The sequence below is a fragment of the Triturus cristatus genome, chromosome 3_1 (genome assembly GCF_964204655.1).
Source record: "Triturus cristatus chromosome 3_1, aTriCri1.1, whole genome shotgun sequence".
In the NCBI taxonomy this organism is placed as follows: Eukaryota; Metazoa; Chordata; class Amphibia; order Caudata; family Salamandridae; genus Triturus; species Triturus cristatus.
In genome coordinates this window covers 176,501,893-176,517,950 of record NC_140583.1, presented here as the reverse complement: position 1 = coordinate 176,517,950, position 16,058 = coordinate 176,501,893, and the positions used below count along the sequence as shown (strand labels likewise).

At 42.0% G+C, this 16,058-nt stretch overlaps 1 protein-coding gene across 2 annotated transcripts in view; it reads right to left on the bottom strand.

The window, feature by feature from the left end:
- LOC146859890 (sodium-coupled monocarboxylate transporter 2-like) overlaps nucleotides 1-16,058 on the bottom strand; it is a 439,901-nt gene that overhangs the window by 109,342 nt on the left and 314,501 nt on the right. For both annotated transcript variants that reach the window (XM_085643626.1, XM_085643627.1), the window contains 2 exons: nucleotides 7,080-7,209; nucleotides 6,839-6,927 (listed from right to left, as the gene is read on the bottom strand). In XM_085643626.1, coding sequence (XP_085499752.1) covers nucleotides 6,839-6,927; nucleotides 7,080-7,209 — 219 coding nt within the window. The remainder of the gene's footprint in view (nucleotides 1-6,838; nucleotides 6,928-7,079; nucleotides 7,210-16,058) is intronic.

The window sequence follows — 16,058 nt, the reverse complement described above, 5'->3', positions numbered from 1 at the left end:
AATGGAGTGTGTATGTTGTGTCTGTAATGCAGAATGTGAGAAACACGCTCACTACACATTACATGCATGCACTTATGGACTCATACACAACATATATGTAATTTATCTTTAAATAAAAATGGCACTTAAATGTCTGTGCACCCCCATATCCTTACTCCGTCGTGGTAACACCGTTCCGAGACAGCCAGTCCATCAGGAACTTCTAAATTGGCTCACTACAAGACCGCCAGCTCGGCGGTCTCAGAATACTGGGAGCCAGGTGAACGACCGCCATGGTGGCAGTCTCCTGGATACAGCCCCAGCATCTAAATATGAAGGGAGGACTGCCATGGGCTCAGCAACGTTTTTGGGACCTCTGCCATGGCGGACTGGCAGTCGGACTGCCAAGATCTAAATCAGGCCCAGGGACATTGTAATCTTTATCTGCCTGAGTTGCATCCTATGCTTAAGAAACAATATCATAAAGATATGCAAGATATCATGATATGCAGATATTTCGCTAAAGCATAATCAGTTCCCAGTGACCAGAGTTCATAATATTAGCTTTCGCTACATCTAGGATTTTATGTTTGATGGTTTTACTCCACCAGCCAAATTACAATTAGCAAATTTGATTAGCGAAAGAAAAATGTTGGCTGGCTGAAATTCCCAAATAATCATAAATCAATGGTGTCAATGACGTCATTTAGCTGATTTTTGCTGCTTAGTGACTTTGTGTCGTCACATGGAGTCTTCACCAATGATACCACTTTAGTAGACAGGTTCGACGCTGACGAGGAGATGGAAGGCGTCGAATATCTTTCCATCATCGACGCCGTTGTCAACATGACTGTGGTAACTTTCATTGTTGGTGACTATGGTGTTCTCGACTGTGAGGCGGTGGTCATTGAGAGTTTAAAAATGTGGTTTTAGGCTTCGTTGTCAATGGTTCTGAAGAGGACTTTGAAGGATGAGCTCCAGCTTTTATAGATGGAGTGCTGGGCTCGGATTTGACAGTCTCTGAGGAGACTTTTTCCTTTTTCTCCTTTGAACTGTCCTTGACAGACCCGTAATGAGTTTTTTAAAGGGCATTTTGGATTCTTCTGCAGTCCCCTGGTCATGGGATCTTTCCCTCTTGTGAGATCTCTTCGGAGATGTGGAAGAGTTGCCACTGTCTTCCTAAGAACTAGGAGATCTTTTCAACTTAGCTTTTTGAACACATAGAAGGAGACTTCCCTCCTTTTCTTCAAGGTGTTGGTGGGAAAAGTACAACAGTACTGAAGGGCCTGTAAAGCCCTTTTATAGATGCCTCAGACATGGCAGAAATGGTACAGTAGCTTTCCAAAACTGGTTTTGAAGAACACTGAGAAGAGCTCAGGGAGATCACCTTCACACGACGTGTTGTAGATAATATGAGGGACTCAGTCTCTGTTGGGAGTATTATAGAGGGTGCCCTTTGCCTGATTGGCTGGAATTTGGTTCTTTTAAAAGGATATGAAAATGCTATTACAGTGATTGATCATTACCATGCTCTATCATGGTGCTGTGGGACTCCCAGTTAGACGATGGTGAATGATTCAAGCATGTGAATGATTCAAGCATGTGAATCTATTAAAGATGCAATACTGGCAAAACATTTTCCTAGCAATAAACCTTCCTTTTTAATAGTTACATCACCCCCAAGATAGACATTAAAGGCTCATAAGGTCGGGGGCATGGTAATTACAAAGTAGGAAAAGTGGGTTAAAGTCTTACTTTTCCTGTTTCACTGTTGTAAGTCTATCTGTCATATAGACTAACATTGGGTTACTTCATTACATTTAATAAGTGATAACTTCAATTTGGGACCTGATAGAGAAACTATTTACACTCACAATATTGTAATATATAAATCTCTTTAATGGTAAAGTTGGATATTAATTACTATTCTGAAAATGGCAATTTTAGAAAGTTGACATTAACTTTCTAAACCAAATGTGTCTTTTTGCCTGTGTCCAGGGCCACCTGGCAATGGCTCTTCTGTGGTATTTTATGTATTCCTTCCACACTTGGAGAATAAAGGGCCTTGGGTGTGCGGCAGGGTGTTAAGCAGGATGTCTTGGGGATTGTACTCTGCCCGTCCAGACCTTCAAAGGGTAGCCTCGGGGCTTGTACATCTCCTTCCTAACTTCTAAAGGCTACTTGCCTTGTCACTGACAAATGCAGCTTGCACCTAGGCTTGTCTGTCCTTTGTTACAGTTGACAGTTTAGGGTAAAGGTTAGACAGCTCCTTACGCGGACTTTGAAAGGTAAGCAGCGGAATTAAACCAGCCTCTGTTCTGACTTCAATCCATCATGGAACTTTTGTTGTTCCCCCAGTCTAGTGCAACAGGAAAAGGTGAAGGTAAGACAAGTGGGCATCCCCACCCTTTAGCTGACACTGAAGATGATACTGGCACCTTCAGAACCTCCAATCAGAACATCCCTGAACTCGTGGAGGATTCAGAAGAAGGACTCCCCTAGTGTCTGAAGAAGGCAATTGGACCTGCTTGTCTTGTAACCAGAAGTGACTCCAAGGGTCAGTTGGCCGCACTCCTGTTTGAGCTATAGGGACACAACAGAGGCCTCTCTGCAGCTTCCCAGCTGTCCAGCACAAACTACCCCTGCCTAAACCCTGCTGCTGGCCTCTGCTGGAGTAGGTCCTGATCCCCTAGAGATGCCCCCCAGGTCCTGGACCGATGGCTAGCATCAGAGTGTTCTCTTCCTGAAAAGAAGGCGAATGTACAGACCTTTTTGGCTCATCATGACTGCAAAGTGATCCCTTTGTGCAGAGAACTGACAGCCTAAAACAACCAACAGTGCGAAGCTCCAGTGGATCCTGCTCTACTCATCAGCAGCGACTGTCCCTGTGTCCTCCAAGCGATACTTGAACTTTGTGCCAAGAGTGACAGCCTACATGACAGCCAAGGTGAAGCCTCAGCAAAGACCGGTCTTTGCACTATAACGGCGACCTTTCACGACGCCCCATCTTTTCCTTGCATCAGCAACAACCTCCTTGCAGGCACCCACAAATGAAAACTGCAGCTCTTTGTGCTGAAATAGAAAGGTAACTCTTCAGCAGAATAAACCTGGTCACTGTGATCTATCTGCGCTCCATCGTGGTCGGCCTGGATTTGTGTATTTCTCCTAGACTAGTGTGACAAGATAACCCAAGTGGCGCTTTGTGCTTTTTGGTGCTATTTTCACCAAAAACGATAAAAACTCAGATCTCCAGCTCTACTGATTGTTTTTGTTTGACATTTGCATGTCAATTCATTTATTAAAATGTACTCTATTTTTTCTAAATTGGTTTGGTCTTTATCTTGAGCTGTGTTTTCAGCTTATTACTGTTTGAATTCCGAATAAATACTTTACACATTGCCTCTAAATTGAGCCTGACTGCTTTTGTGCCAAACTACCAAAGAGTTAAGCAGAGGTTCATTTAGTGACTGTTGTGGTTCACCCTGACACGTACTGTGTTTATTATTTGAGTGCCTGATACGAACCACTTGACTGCGTGAGTAATCTAATGTACTAGGTGAATGAGAATTTAGGAGTTCCAGCCCTGAAGGCGGAACCATTTCAAGTTGTTGCGTAGCAGCACTGCAACTAACTTCACTAACCGTGTTCTACAGCCCGCAGGCTTGCAATGGAAGGTCTGTCTCAGATAAGGCTAGATCACATACTTTTGTTAGAGGTGATCAAAACAGAATATTCAATTATTTTATTATTGATACTAGGCTATGGGGGTCGTTTGCCGCCCTAAAGATTGTGGATAGGCCAGATAGAGATCACAATGCTCTTGATCGAACATTTAATGCTGATTTACTCCAAGATCTTGCCGTGCCAGGCCCATGTTATGAAAAGAAGCAGATGAGGAGTAAAATGGCCAAGTATAACATCTAATCCTGTCACTTCAGCAATTATTTGGGATATTTTAGTACTGTTGAAAAACTATTCAAGAGCTCTACATTGATAATTAAGTTGCACTCAAAATTGTTTATCTCTCTAAAAGTATTTATACAAAAAAAATATCTGAGCACTCAAACAGAAATTAAAATTCTTACTTGGTTGTAAGCTGTAGAGGGTTGGTTTTTCGTATGGTAACTAAATTAATTTACATTACAAAAGCCCTAGAGACTTACAGAAAAAACAAACGCTTAGTTAGGTTAAATGTTCAGTAACAACATAACATTTTACACAGAAATTCACCAGTTATAGTTATCTCGGATGTATGACGTTACAACGCATACTTTTACAACGCAAGCACTTACAACGCAATTTTTACAACGCAACATCCACTACAACGCATTCCATTACATCGCATGACACTACAACGCATTTTTAAAAACTACCTTTACAACGCATTCCATTACATCGCATACTACCTTTACAACGCATACCATTACAACGCATTATATTACATTGCATTTAAGGTAAGTGTTGGATAGTATAGGGGTAAAAATTACTATTCTCACTCCAGGGGGTGCAACAGTAGGGTAAGTGTTTGATAGTATAGGGGTAAAAATTACTATTCTAACTCCAGGGGGTGCAACAGTAGGGTAAGTGTTGGATAGTATAGGGGTAAAAAATACTCTTCTAACTCCAGGGGGTGCAACAGTAGGGTAAGTGTTGGATAGTATAGGGGTAAAAATTACTATTCTAACTCCAGGGGGTGCAACAGTAGGGTAAGTGTTGGATAGTGTAGGGGTAAAAATTACTATTCTAACTCCAGGGGGTGCAACAGTAGGGTAAGTGTTGGATAGTATAGGGGTAAAAATTACTATTCTAACTCCAGGGGGTGCAACAGTAGGGTAAGTGTTGGATAGTGTAGGGGTAAAAATTACTATTCTAACTCCAGGGGGTGCAACATATGGGTAAGTGTTGGATAGTATAGGGGTAAAAATTACTATACTAACTCCAGGGGGTGCAACAGTAGGGTAAGTGTTGGATAGTGTAGGGGTAAAAATTACTATTCTAACTCCAGGGGGTGCAACAGTAGGGTAAGTGTTGGATAGTATAGGGGTAAAAAATACTCTTCTAACTCCAGGGGGTGCAACAGTAGGGTAAGTGTTGGATAGTATAGGGGTAAAAATTACTATTCTAACTCCAGGGGGTGCAACAGTAGGGTAAGTGTTGGATAGTGTAGGGGTAAAAATTACTATTCTAACTCCAGGGGGTGCAACAGTAGGGTAAGTGTTGGATAGTATAGGGGTAAAAATTACTATTCTAACTCCAGGGGGTGCAACAGTAGGGTAAGTGTTGGATAGTGTAGGGGTAAAAATTACTATTCTAACTCCAGGGGGTGCAACATATGGGTAAGTGTTGGATAGTATAGGGGTAAAAATTACTATACTAACTCCAGGGGGTGCAACAGTAGGGTAAGTGTTGGATAGTGTAGGGGTAAAAATTACTATTCTAACTCCAGGGGGTGCAACAGTAGGGTAAGTGTTGGATAGTATAGGGGAAAAAATTACTATTCTAACTCCAGGGAGTGCAACAGTAGGGTAAGTGTTGGATAGTGCAGGGGTAAAATTTACTATTCTAACTCCAGGGGGTGCAACAGTAGGGTAAGTGTTGGATAGTGTAGGGGTAAAATTTACTATTCTAACTCCAGGGGGTGCATACTTACCTTAAATGCAATGTAATATTATGCGTTGTAATGGTATGCGTTGTAAAGGTAGTATGCGATGTAATGGAATGCGTTGTAAAGGTAGTTTTTTAAAAATGCGTTGTAGTGTCATGCGATGTAATGGAATGCGTTGTAGTGTTTGTTGCGTTGTAAAAAATGCGTTGTAAGTGTAGTGCGTTGTAAAAGTTGCGTTGTAAAGGTTGTTCCCCGTTATCTCAAGTAACTATAACTCATGCCTTAAGGTAGCTGTAACTCGCTCCTTTGCCATTCACTGCTAATTACCCCACATATTATATCACTCATGAGATATTCTATGACATCATTGATAATATCACCGCAACATTTGCAATGAAATTATTGATAAGAAAACTGTGCATGCCGGTGAGTTATATTTACCATAGGGTACGAGTTAGAGGTCACTTTAGATAACTATACTTGAGAAATTTCTGAGGTTTTATGAGTATAAAACGTTACATTGGTACATTTCATATATACCAATTGACCTACATTTAAACTGTTATAAATGAATCATCTCAAATTGTCTCATGGTTTTATGGTATATTTGGTCAATTAGGTCCTGATTTAGGGGGAGATTTACTTAGACTTTGCGCTGTGTTTGCCTCACAAAGGTGACGCTAAATGGTGTAAAATCTTTTTTCCGAATTTACTTTCCAGCCCTAAACTTGTGTAGCGCTGGGAATAACGTAAAAGTATTGCGAAGCAGTGCATAGCGCTGCTTCTTATTACTTTGCACAATGGGGGCGTGCCAAGCGTGGTGCATGGGCGCTCCATTTGCTATCAGATTTGAAGATTTCTCCTGTACAGCATGTCTTAAAGGAAGAACTACTGGACTGCGGATTAAACTTCTGGATGTACCATTTAAAATCAATAAATCCAGATGGACTAAACATCACTAACAATACATCCTGATTACTGCATAACTCAAAAGATCTCCAGACTGCATTAATTTGATATTCCAAATGATATCTTCACTCATGATGCTTTCTGAATATCCATCGATGTCAGCTGTGCAACCACTGAGCAAACAATGTTGTACTACTTGACGAAACGTTGTAGTGGAAATATATTTTTGTACTTTGTTTACTGCATCTTTATAAGTCTCTTCTTACTTTAAAGAGCTCAATATGCAAACTAAAAGGCATTTAATGAGGAATTTGTATAAACAAGATTTACATATACGTATCCTACCTTAAAGTCCCACTGAAAGCACATGCCACAAACAACCCCGGAAGTCCTGGCATTTTTGTAAACACATCCATAACGTAGTAAGGCAACAGCTAGAAAACAGTTTGAAAATATTTTTGTTACTTTTAAGATATAGATTGTGCTCAAATGGGCTACGGTCGCTAGGCAACTCTTTAATGTATAGAATCTTATTTTGAAACCAAGTGAGGTTTGAAGTTGCTGTAAGGGAAGTGCTAAAAAGTACCTGGTCAGGAGCTGATATAAAACCTGCAGTCCAAGGATCGCAGCTTCTGAAATGTGCATACATCAGAAGACCAGAAAATACTGCACAGATGAGGATTATCCAGAGCCCTAACAAATTTAAGTACAGAGCTCTAAAGGGAGAGGAAGACAGAAAGAGAAATGGATAAACCCTGAAATAAATAATGGATTAAACATTGTGATAAAATGCAATGAATCAGCAATATGCCAAGGATCAGTTCTATAGCTTTTTTTCTTTCCTACATTTATTTATACATGAACGTAAAAATAATAGCTATAGGTTCAGATCAGGCTTGTGCAAAGTGTATTACATGAGCATAAACTTGTCGGAAAGTGACTTTGGGGGCCCCTAGCGGGGCCCGCTTCATCCTGTGACTTCCGATTGGGGTGCATGCGTGTACCAAAGGGACCCCCTTGTGAAACCCTGCACTATGTGGCAGGCACCGTGGGTTGCGTGCCACGGGGTGCAGGGTTTTACACAAACACTCCATTTTCCCAAAGGAGCCTGTATTGTTGGGTGGAACACTGGCTCCCAATGGGAACAATGGGACTGAGCACGAGTCGTTTGGTTCCTGAATCGGAGACAGTGTTGGGCGAAAACTTTCCGCCCAACAATGTAATGAGGCCCTTTGTTCCAACAGACAGAATCTTCAGAGAATTGGGAAACTAGATGTGTCCTGTACCCACATGCTCTGTGATACCATGATCTTTTGACAGAAACTGGATTGAGATTTAGGAATCTGACAAGCATAGTTGTGAATATGTCAAGAATTGTTGCCCTATGATTGACTTAACAGTGGACAGTTCAAAGAAAAAGCTATGGTGTAATATTTATTTCTGAGCAGATGCTAAAAATGGGACTCTTGCAACACAAAATATAAAATATATCTGTGTGTGTGCATGTAGCATGATCAAGCTACAAAGCAATGGAGTGCTGTACAAGATAGGGATCTTATGCTATGTTATGTGTATTTGTAGTGCACACTATCACCAGGCAGGTGAGAGTCTAGCCATGCCTCTAATTCGGTGAGACAGGTCTTCAGCTACTTGTGGAACTCAGGAAGTGTGGAAGAAGCTCTGATGTGTAGTGGTATGTTGTTCCACACTTTGCGGGCAATATCAGAGAAGGCCCAACTGCTGCATGTGGTTTTACATATGTGTGGGATGGTGAAAGTAGGCGTCCAGGCAAGTGAGGTGTCTGGATGGTTTGTGAAAGGAGATGCGAATATTGACGTATGCTGAAAAAGTGTTGTGCAGTGTTTAAAGGTGCGAGTGACGAGTTTGTACTGTGCATGCTTGCAAATCTCGTGCCAGAGGAGCTCCTTGAGGTGCAGCTAGATGTGTGTGCTGCATGGGACGTTGAGAGTGATTCTGGCTGCTGAGTTGTGAATTGTTTGCAGTTGTTTGGTGAGTTGATTGCAGATCTAGATGAGGAAGGAGTTCCCGTAGTCCAGCCGCTAGTGAAGAGGGCATGTATGTCGGTTTTGCAAGTGCTGCTTGGGAGACATTTGAAGATTTTCTTCAGCATCTTCAGTTTGTGGTAGCAGGAGTCTGTGACTTCATTGACATGGGCAGTCACAGCAAGTTTGCAGTCGATAATTATCCAGAGATTCTTGGCCTGGGTGGGAGGGGTGGATGTGAGTCCTTGTTGAGACAGCCATCAGGCGGAGTCTCACAGTGAGGTGTTCTTCCCGAAGATCACAACTTCTGTTTTGTAGGTGTTGTATTCAAGACATTTGTTCTTCCTTTGGTCTGTGACTTCAATCATGCAGGTGGAGTACTTGTTCTGGGTGTTGGGCCTCTGGCCGAGAGGGAGAATATGAGATGAGTGTTGTCTGTGTAGGAGAGTATGTTGATACTGTGGGAGCAAATACTTCTGGTCAGTGGGTCACATTTGTGTTGAAGAGAGTCAGGATGAATGATTAACCTTGCAGAACTCTGCAGATGAGGTTTCGGACATCTAAAGAGTAGAGATCCAAGGTGACTACTTGTGTCATGATAGTCAGGATGAAAATTCCATCGAAGAGCAGGTCTTGGATTATCAGCTTGTGTAGGCATTAGATGAGGATCGGGTGGGAGACTGTGTGGAATGCAGTGGAGAGGTCCAGGAAGATGAGGGCCGGTGTATCCACTCTGTCTAGGGTCATGCGGATTTCACTGGTGGCAGCGATGAGTGCTGTTTCTGTACTGTGGTTTAGTCTGAAGCCGGACTGAGTGACGTTGAGAAGTAGGTGGTTATTGAGATGGCTGTAGAGGCATCTTTTGATGAGTTTCTCTAGGATTGTGGCTGTGTATAGAAACAGGGAGATCAGGCTGTTATCTTGATGCAGAAGAATGCATAGAGTTTGTTGCAGAGGTCCAGTGAGAGGGTGATGCAGTTGGAGGTACGCGCTCGTGAGGAAAAATCTTTCACAATGGCAAGGATCTCTTTACTGCTGCTGTTACTGAGGTTGATGTGCTTGTTGTTTTGGATCTATTGGTGGTAGGATCTCCGGGTGGATTTGAAGGTATTTTGCTCAATCCTCATAAGTGCTACAGTTGTTTGAGGTGGTGCTTTGTCATCCTGGGTTTCTCCATGTGCCAGCTGGCTTGAGGTCTGGCTCTTGTGGATCTGCTTGTGAGAGACAGCTGTTGGCACAGACTGTGATTCAGTTGTTAATGGGTTCAGACAGGTTGCTGAAGAATTTGGACCAGTGTACAGAGAAAGAGGTAGTGCAAGTCTCATCTGGGATATTGTAGCTGTTCCGGTTGGTGGGTCTTGCAGTGGTTGATCTGTGATCGAGTGGGACAGGACTGATGAATTTGACAAGAGAGTGGTCGGTCCAGTTGATGGGTGGGGGTTTGTTGACTAGTTGTTGTCAAAGGAGGTGAACATATTTTCCAGAAAGTGTCTTGCGGAGTTTGTGGGTCCATTCACATATTGTTGAGGCTCCGGTTTTCAAGGTCTTCTATTAAAACTGTTGATTTCGGGTGAGCACGGTCTTCCAGATGGAAGTTTAGGTTTCTGAGAAGGTAAAAGGTGCTGGAGTCAAGTTGGAAAAAAAAGGGGTGATGTTGGAGCATGGTGCTGGAGGTCTGGAGACCAGGGATCTGCTCAGGGTGAAACTGGCTGTAATGTGAAGTTTGAAGATCACATGATCCATGTTGTTGGTGGATGTGTCGGTAGAGCTGGTGCAGCTGATGGCATACTTGAAAGTCATGGTGAGTCTAGGTTTTGCTAATGGTCCTGGCTGGTGATCTTGACTCTGGGAGGGATTGCTGGGATTATGTCAGGTGCTGATGCAGGGTTTGGCCAAGTTTCCATTAGAAACAGCAGGTTCATATCAAGGAGTGAATAGCAGATCTCCGTGACATGTTTGGTGAGTGAGCGGGTGTTGATGAGCAACCATGTGAATACAGAGTGTTGAATGGGTGCGGTCATTGTTGGACTGAAGAGGGAGTTTGGGAGAGTGCGATCAAGCGTTAAGGAGACACAGGAGATTGCTCCCTGATTGCTGTGTGGTGTGGCAGCAGCTCAGTTAGCAGCTGTCAGGGTTAAGAGTTCAGATGGTAGCGGCAAGTTAGCAATGGGTGGAGGGAGGACCAGGTTTCCTGGCACTGGGCTCAGTTCGGTTGCAAACAGGTGCAGATGGTGGTGGCGCATCAGCACTGCAGTCGCCATTAAGCAGGTTCCTGAGAGAGGGGAGGAGAGCAGGCGGCAGTGGCATAGTTGGGAGGAGGCACAGGAAGAGGAACAGCAAGACAGAGTAGGAGCTGAAAATGGCAAGTAAGGAACGTTTGGTTGGGAAACAGGTGGAGAAAGACTGAAAAGGGGACTTGTGAACAAAAAAGGATCCAACAGTGGAAGGAATCAGCAAACACACATAGAGAAGTGGTGAATACAAGAACGCAGCTGAAAAAGAGTGAAAAGGCAGAAATGCGCATAAAAAGTTGAATGAAGTAGAGAAAGCAGTAGACAGTATAAATGAGCCGAAGTGAATGAAAAAGGCAAAAGAGAACAGCGCACATGAGCAGAATCAGAGGCAGCAAAGGAAAATCACAGAAGCAAGGGGCAACAAACCTGCAGTCACAAGCAGCAAGTAGAGAGAGACAGAGAAAGGGAGAGAGAGAGAGGGAGAGAGAGTGAGAGAGAGAGTGAGAGAGAGAGAGAGAGAGAGAGAGAGGGAGAGAGAGAGAGAGAGAGAGAGAGAGAGAGAGAGAGTGACAGAGCAGAATGAGCAAAGAGGGAGGCTTGGGTGCCCTGAAGTGGTGTCAAGAAAGGATAAGCCATGGGGCGGGTCTAGGCAAGTACCTGCTTAGCCGTATATCATTGAAGTACTTAAGATACTGAAGAAAAGGGTGAAGTGGGCATACAGCACCAAAGATGGATGTTGAAAGTCAAGAGGGGAAAGTTGATGGGGTCAGGGCAGCAAGTGGGTGGGCAGATTTGCAGATGAGAGAGGGAGAGTAATGGAAGTGGAAATTCTTCAAAGCTGGTGAGGCATGGAAGTTGTTCCACTATGAAGGGTTTTGCTTGGGTTTTCCACAAAAGTGATGCAAATCAGCACAAAATTGCTTTTGTTCTTTACTTTTCAATGTAAAACTTGTTTTGTGCTGGAAAGCAGCCTGAAAGTCTGACAGTAGCGCAAACTAGTGTAAAGCACTGCTTCGCATTACTTAGCAGCATGGCGTTCCATGGGTGGTGCATTGGGTGTTCCCATGCAATTACCCATGGTATTTGATGCAAAACCCTATCTACTAACAATAGTAGACAAGGTTTTGGGTCAAAAGCAAATGTCACTTGAAGCCAGGTGTTAAAGTGAGAACTTTCATTTCTCCTTTCTTTTCCGACTTTGCATATGTGCTGCACTGTCCAACACACATACAAAATAGGACAAATTTTAAAAGTTGTCTTGGCATAGTATTTTTCACTGGAAAGAAACTACATTCCAGTATAGCCTATGCTAGACTTGTGCACACCCTTGCACTATAGTGTAGAGGTGTGTGTGGGGCATTCCCCAGCAAAAGCATGCACCGGCGCTAGGGAGACAGGCGGAGAATGCTGTATCTCTGTAGATATAGCGCTCCCCTGCTCCCTCCCTGTCAAGCAACGCAGCATTGTTGGCTGCTGAGCTTTAATAAATCTGACCCTAAATGTCATTTCCCACATTGTTTGTTATAAATAAGGCATATTATGACACAGGTAGCAACGGTTTGGACCAAAATTTGCCAAGAATGGCCACATTATGCCAGAACATCACTGAACCAGAGTTGGCCATCATAGTGCCAAGAGGGGCACAATACTCCAAGTGTGCTTCAATATGCCAGGGTCACCATGTCTGTACCCCACAGAGAAAAAGCTCTACAATCGAGAAACATAACAGTTATGAAGAATCATGTACACATTTAATCTCTCATTTCCATTGTACAGAAGGCAAAAGCCAGACAAGATGAATCCCAACCAATATTGAAAGCAACAATGTCAACTAAGGAGAAAGGAAATATAGCTGATGCCTGTACTTCTGAGAAGCTAACATTTGAATCTCACAATAAAGGTGCATTGCTGATTGTTCACTTTGGATTACAATGTCTATAGAAAGCTGCTCTATGCTCATGTTTTACTAATGCTTGGGGCTTCACATCGACTCAATGGAACTGGTACATCCTGACGGAGAGCGTCTGTGGACAGGTTCTGGGGGGCAGATAAGTGTGCAGTTATCAGGATATCAATTATCCGATTATTTTTCCTCAAAATAATCACGCAGCACACCTAGGGACTCTTCAAAATGGGTCTCCTTTATTGCGACGAGGTTCTGGGGGGCAGATAAGTGTGCAGTTATCAGGATATGTATATTTTATTACAAAATGTAGAAACTGCAAAGAAGAACAATGTATGACATGTCTCTCTGCCAGGAGCCTATTAATATTTATGACTTCTCAGAGTAAATGACATTATTATCTTTAAGTGTTGGCTGCAAAGAAGCACTGCAAAGAAGATATTCAATTGTTCTTAGTATTAAGAGATATGTTAACAATTCCTATTATGAGACAGAATTTTAGTTTGATAAATGTGTGTTCTACAGAAGTTTGAAGTAGCATTGGTAGAGATGAAATAAGCAGGTAGGCTATATAACGGATGCGATTTTATTTACATTGAAAGTTTAGGATATGCAGAGATTGTATGAATTTCTTTAATTTCCAGTTCTTTTGCTTATGCTAATTAGGACTGAATGGAAAGCTACACAGATGATATGGTTTGTTTTAAATACTTTTTTTCTTTTGTACCCTCATTCCCTTTGGGTCATTTAGCATTTCACCGCTTCATCTGCGGGTGCAGTTGAGCTTAAACGGCCGTGGAGTGTTGAGGTTTCACACTGCTTCTCCAACAACTGCACATAGAAAATGCATTTGTGTCAGGGCTCACCTTTACGCCTACAATGGTTACCACAAAGGGTTCACTGATAGAATATCTATGACATAAATATCGATGTTCAACATATTAGAATAAAAATACAGACTACAAATATATTGACTCCCATACCTAAACAGGTAGTACAAAAATATTGAATCAAAAATGTTGATGTAAAATATAGAGGTAAAAAATATCGATATAAATATATATATATAAATTTAAAAAATAATTTATTATTAAATATTAAAATTACTTTTACCTAAATAAATTACATTTAATATACATTTTAACAAAATATAACAAATAAACTTCATTTAAAAAAAGATAAACACACAAACATAATCATTTATACATTTATATATATTTAAAAAAAACAAAAAACCTATTATCTTTAATTTATTGTAAATCTTTAAAATTATATAAAATTATACATATATCAATAATTTAAAATATTAAAACATCTATAATAAATTAAAACATTAAACTATTGAAAAATATTTAAACTTAAATTTCCCAATACAATCAGTGTAACAGTAGAGAAAGTGTTGGATAGCAGAGGGGTGAAAATTACTATTCCCACTCCAGTGAGAGTAACAGTAGGGAACGTGTGGGATAGCGTAGGGGAATAATTTACTATTCCCACTCCAAAGAATGCAACAGTAGAGAAAGAGTTGGATAGCAGAGGAGTAGAAATTACTATTACCACTCCAAACAGTGCAACAGTAAGGAAAGTGTTGGATAGTGGAGGGGTAAAATTTACTATTCCCACTCTAAAGATTGCAACATTACGGAAAGTGTTAGATAGTGGAGGGGTAAAAAATACTATTCCCACTCCAGTGAGAGCAACAGTAGGGAAAGTGTTGGATACCAGAGGAAAAATAATTACTATTCCCACTCCAAAGAGTGCAACAGTAGCGAAAGTGTTGAAAAGTGGAGGGGTAAAAAATTATATTCCACTCTACTGAATACAACAAATAGTGGAGGGATAACATTTTTATTCCCACTCCAGCAACAGTAGGGAAAGTGTTGGATAGCGGAGAGGTAAACATTACTATTCCCACTCCAGTGAGTGCAACAGTAGAGAAAGTGTTGGATAACGGAGGGATAAAAATTACTATTGACAAGGCCGCAAACTCAAACAAAGAACTTTACAAAATACTAAAGGAATTCATCAGTCCCTCCTCCTGCCAGTCAGAAATCCTGCCTCGACAGATTGGGCTGACACACTATTCGCCTTCTTTGAGAAAAAGATTAACACCATTTATAAACTCTTTTCTGATCAGATAACTGAATACCATTATAACGCGCCCATCAGCAATCAGACACTTAATTTAAATCTAAACGAGTTGACTAAACTCACCCAGGTAGATGTTAGTCTTTCACTTTCTAAAGTCAAATCAGGCTCTCCGGCTGATCCAGTCTCACCTCATATCCTGTCCAACATTACCCAGCTCTCCTAAAAATTCTCAATGACCTTTTAAATCTATCCCTAAACTGTGCCACTGTTCCCTTAAAATGGAAGGCAGCCAGGGTTAAACCTATCCTGAAAAAGCCTTCCATAGACTTTCAAGAGCCGTGCAACTATAAACCAATCTCTCTTCTTCCGTATTTTGTGAAAGTCCTCGAGTCCTTGGTAAGAAGGAACTCGCAACCTTCCTAGAAAGCGATACATTTTTGGACCCCTCTCAATCAGGGTTAGGACAGCACCGAAACATTGTTGATAAAGGTAGTAGACTTGCCCAGTACAACAGGCAGTCAGCCATGCGTATCCTACTCGATCTGTCAGCTGCTTTTGACACCATCTCCCACAGGACTCTAATACATTGACTGTGGGAGATGGGAGTCAGAGGAAATGCCCTAAGCTGGCTCAGGAGCTTCTAATGGATCTAACCTCGATGGTTCAAATTGGTACTTTCGTATCTCAAAGCCGGATGGTTAATAAAGGAGTACCCCAGGAATCTATCCTAAGTCCCACGCTTTTTAATCATTATGTGGCACCCCTCGCCAGTGTGAACACAGTGTTGTATGCAGACGACACTCAACTATTGATCACTCTTGGCTCAGATCCATCAGACTCTAAACTTAGGTTTATAAACTGCATGGCCCATATCAGCACCTGGATACAAACCAATCAGCTTCAGCTCAACGCCAATAAGACAAAGATTATCCACTTTGGAAAGGCCAATGAATTCTGGTCCAGTAACTGGCGGCCTCAGAATCTTGGCCCCTGTCCTTTCGCTAAATTCGTGGTTCGTAACCTAGGAGCGATGATCAATAACAAACTGTCCATGAAAGACCATGTTAACCAGGTAACAGGCATTTGCTATGGACTAATGCAAGGCATACGTAGGGTCTTCTACTGCATCCTAGTTCAATCAAGAAAACCACTTGTGCAGGGTCTAATCATCAGTCGGCTCGATTATGGGAACCCACTGGTGGCTTCCATCAAGGAAGAGCTTCTTACCAAACTTTATGTGCTACAGAACACTGCCACCAGACTAGCACTAAAGCTAACGTCACGGTCCCCGTCTTCTCTGAGTTTGAGAGTTCTCTACTGGCTCCCCATCAGGA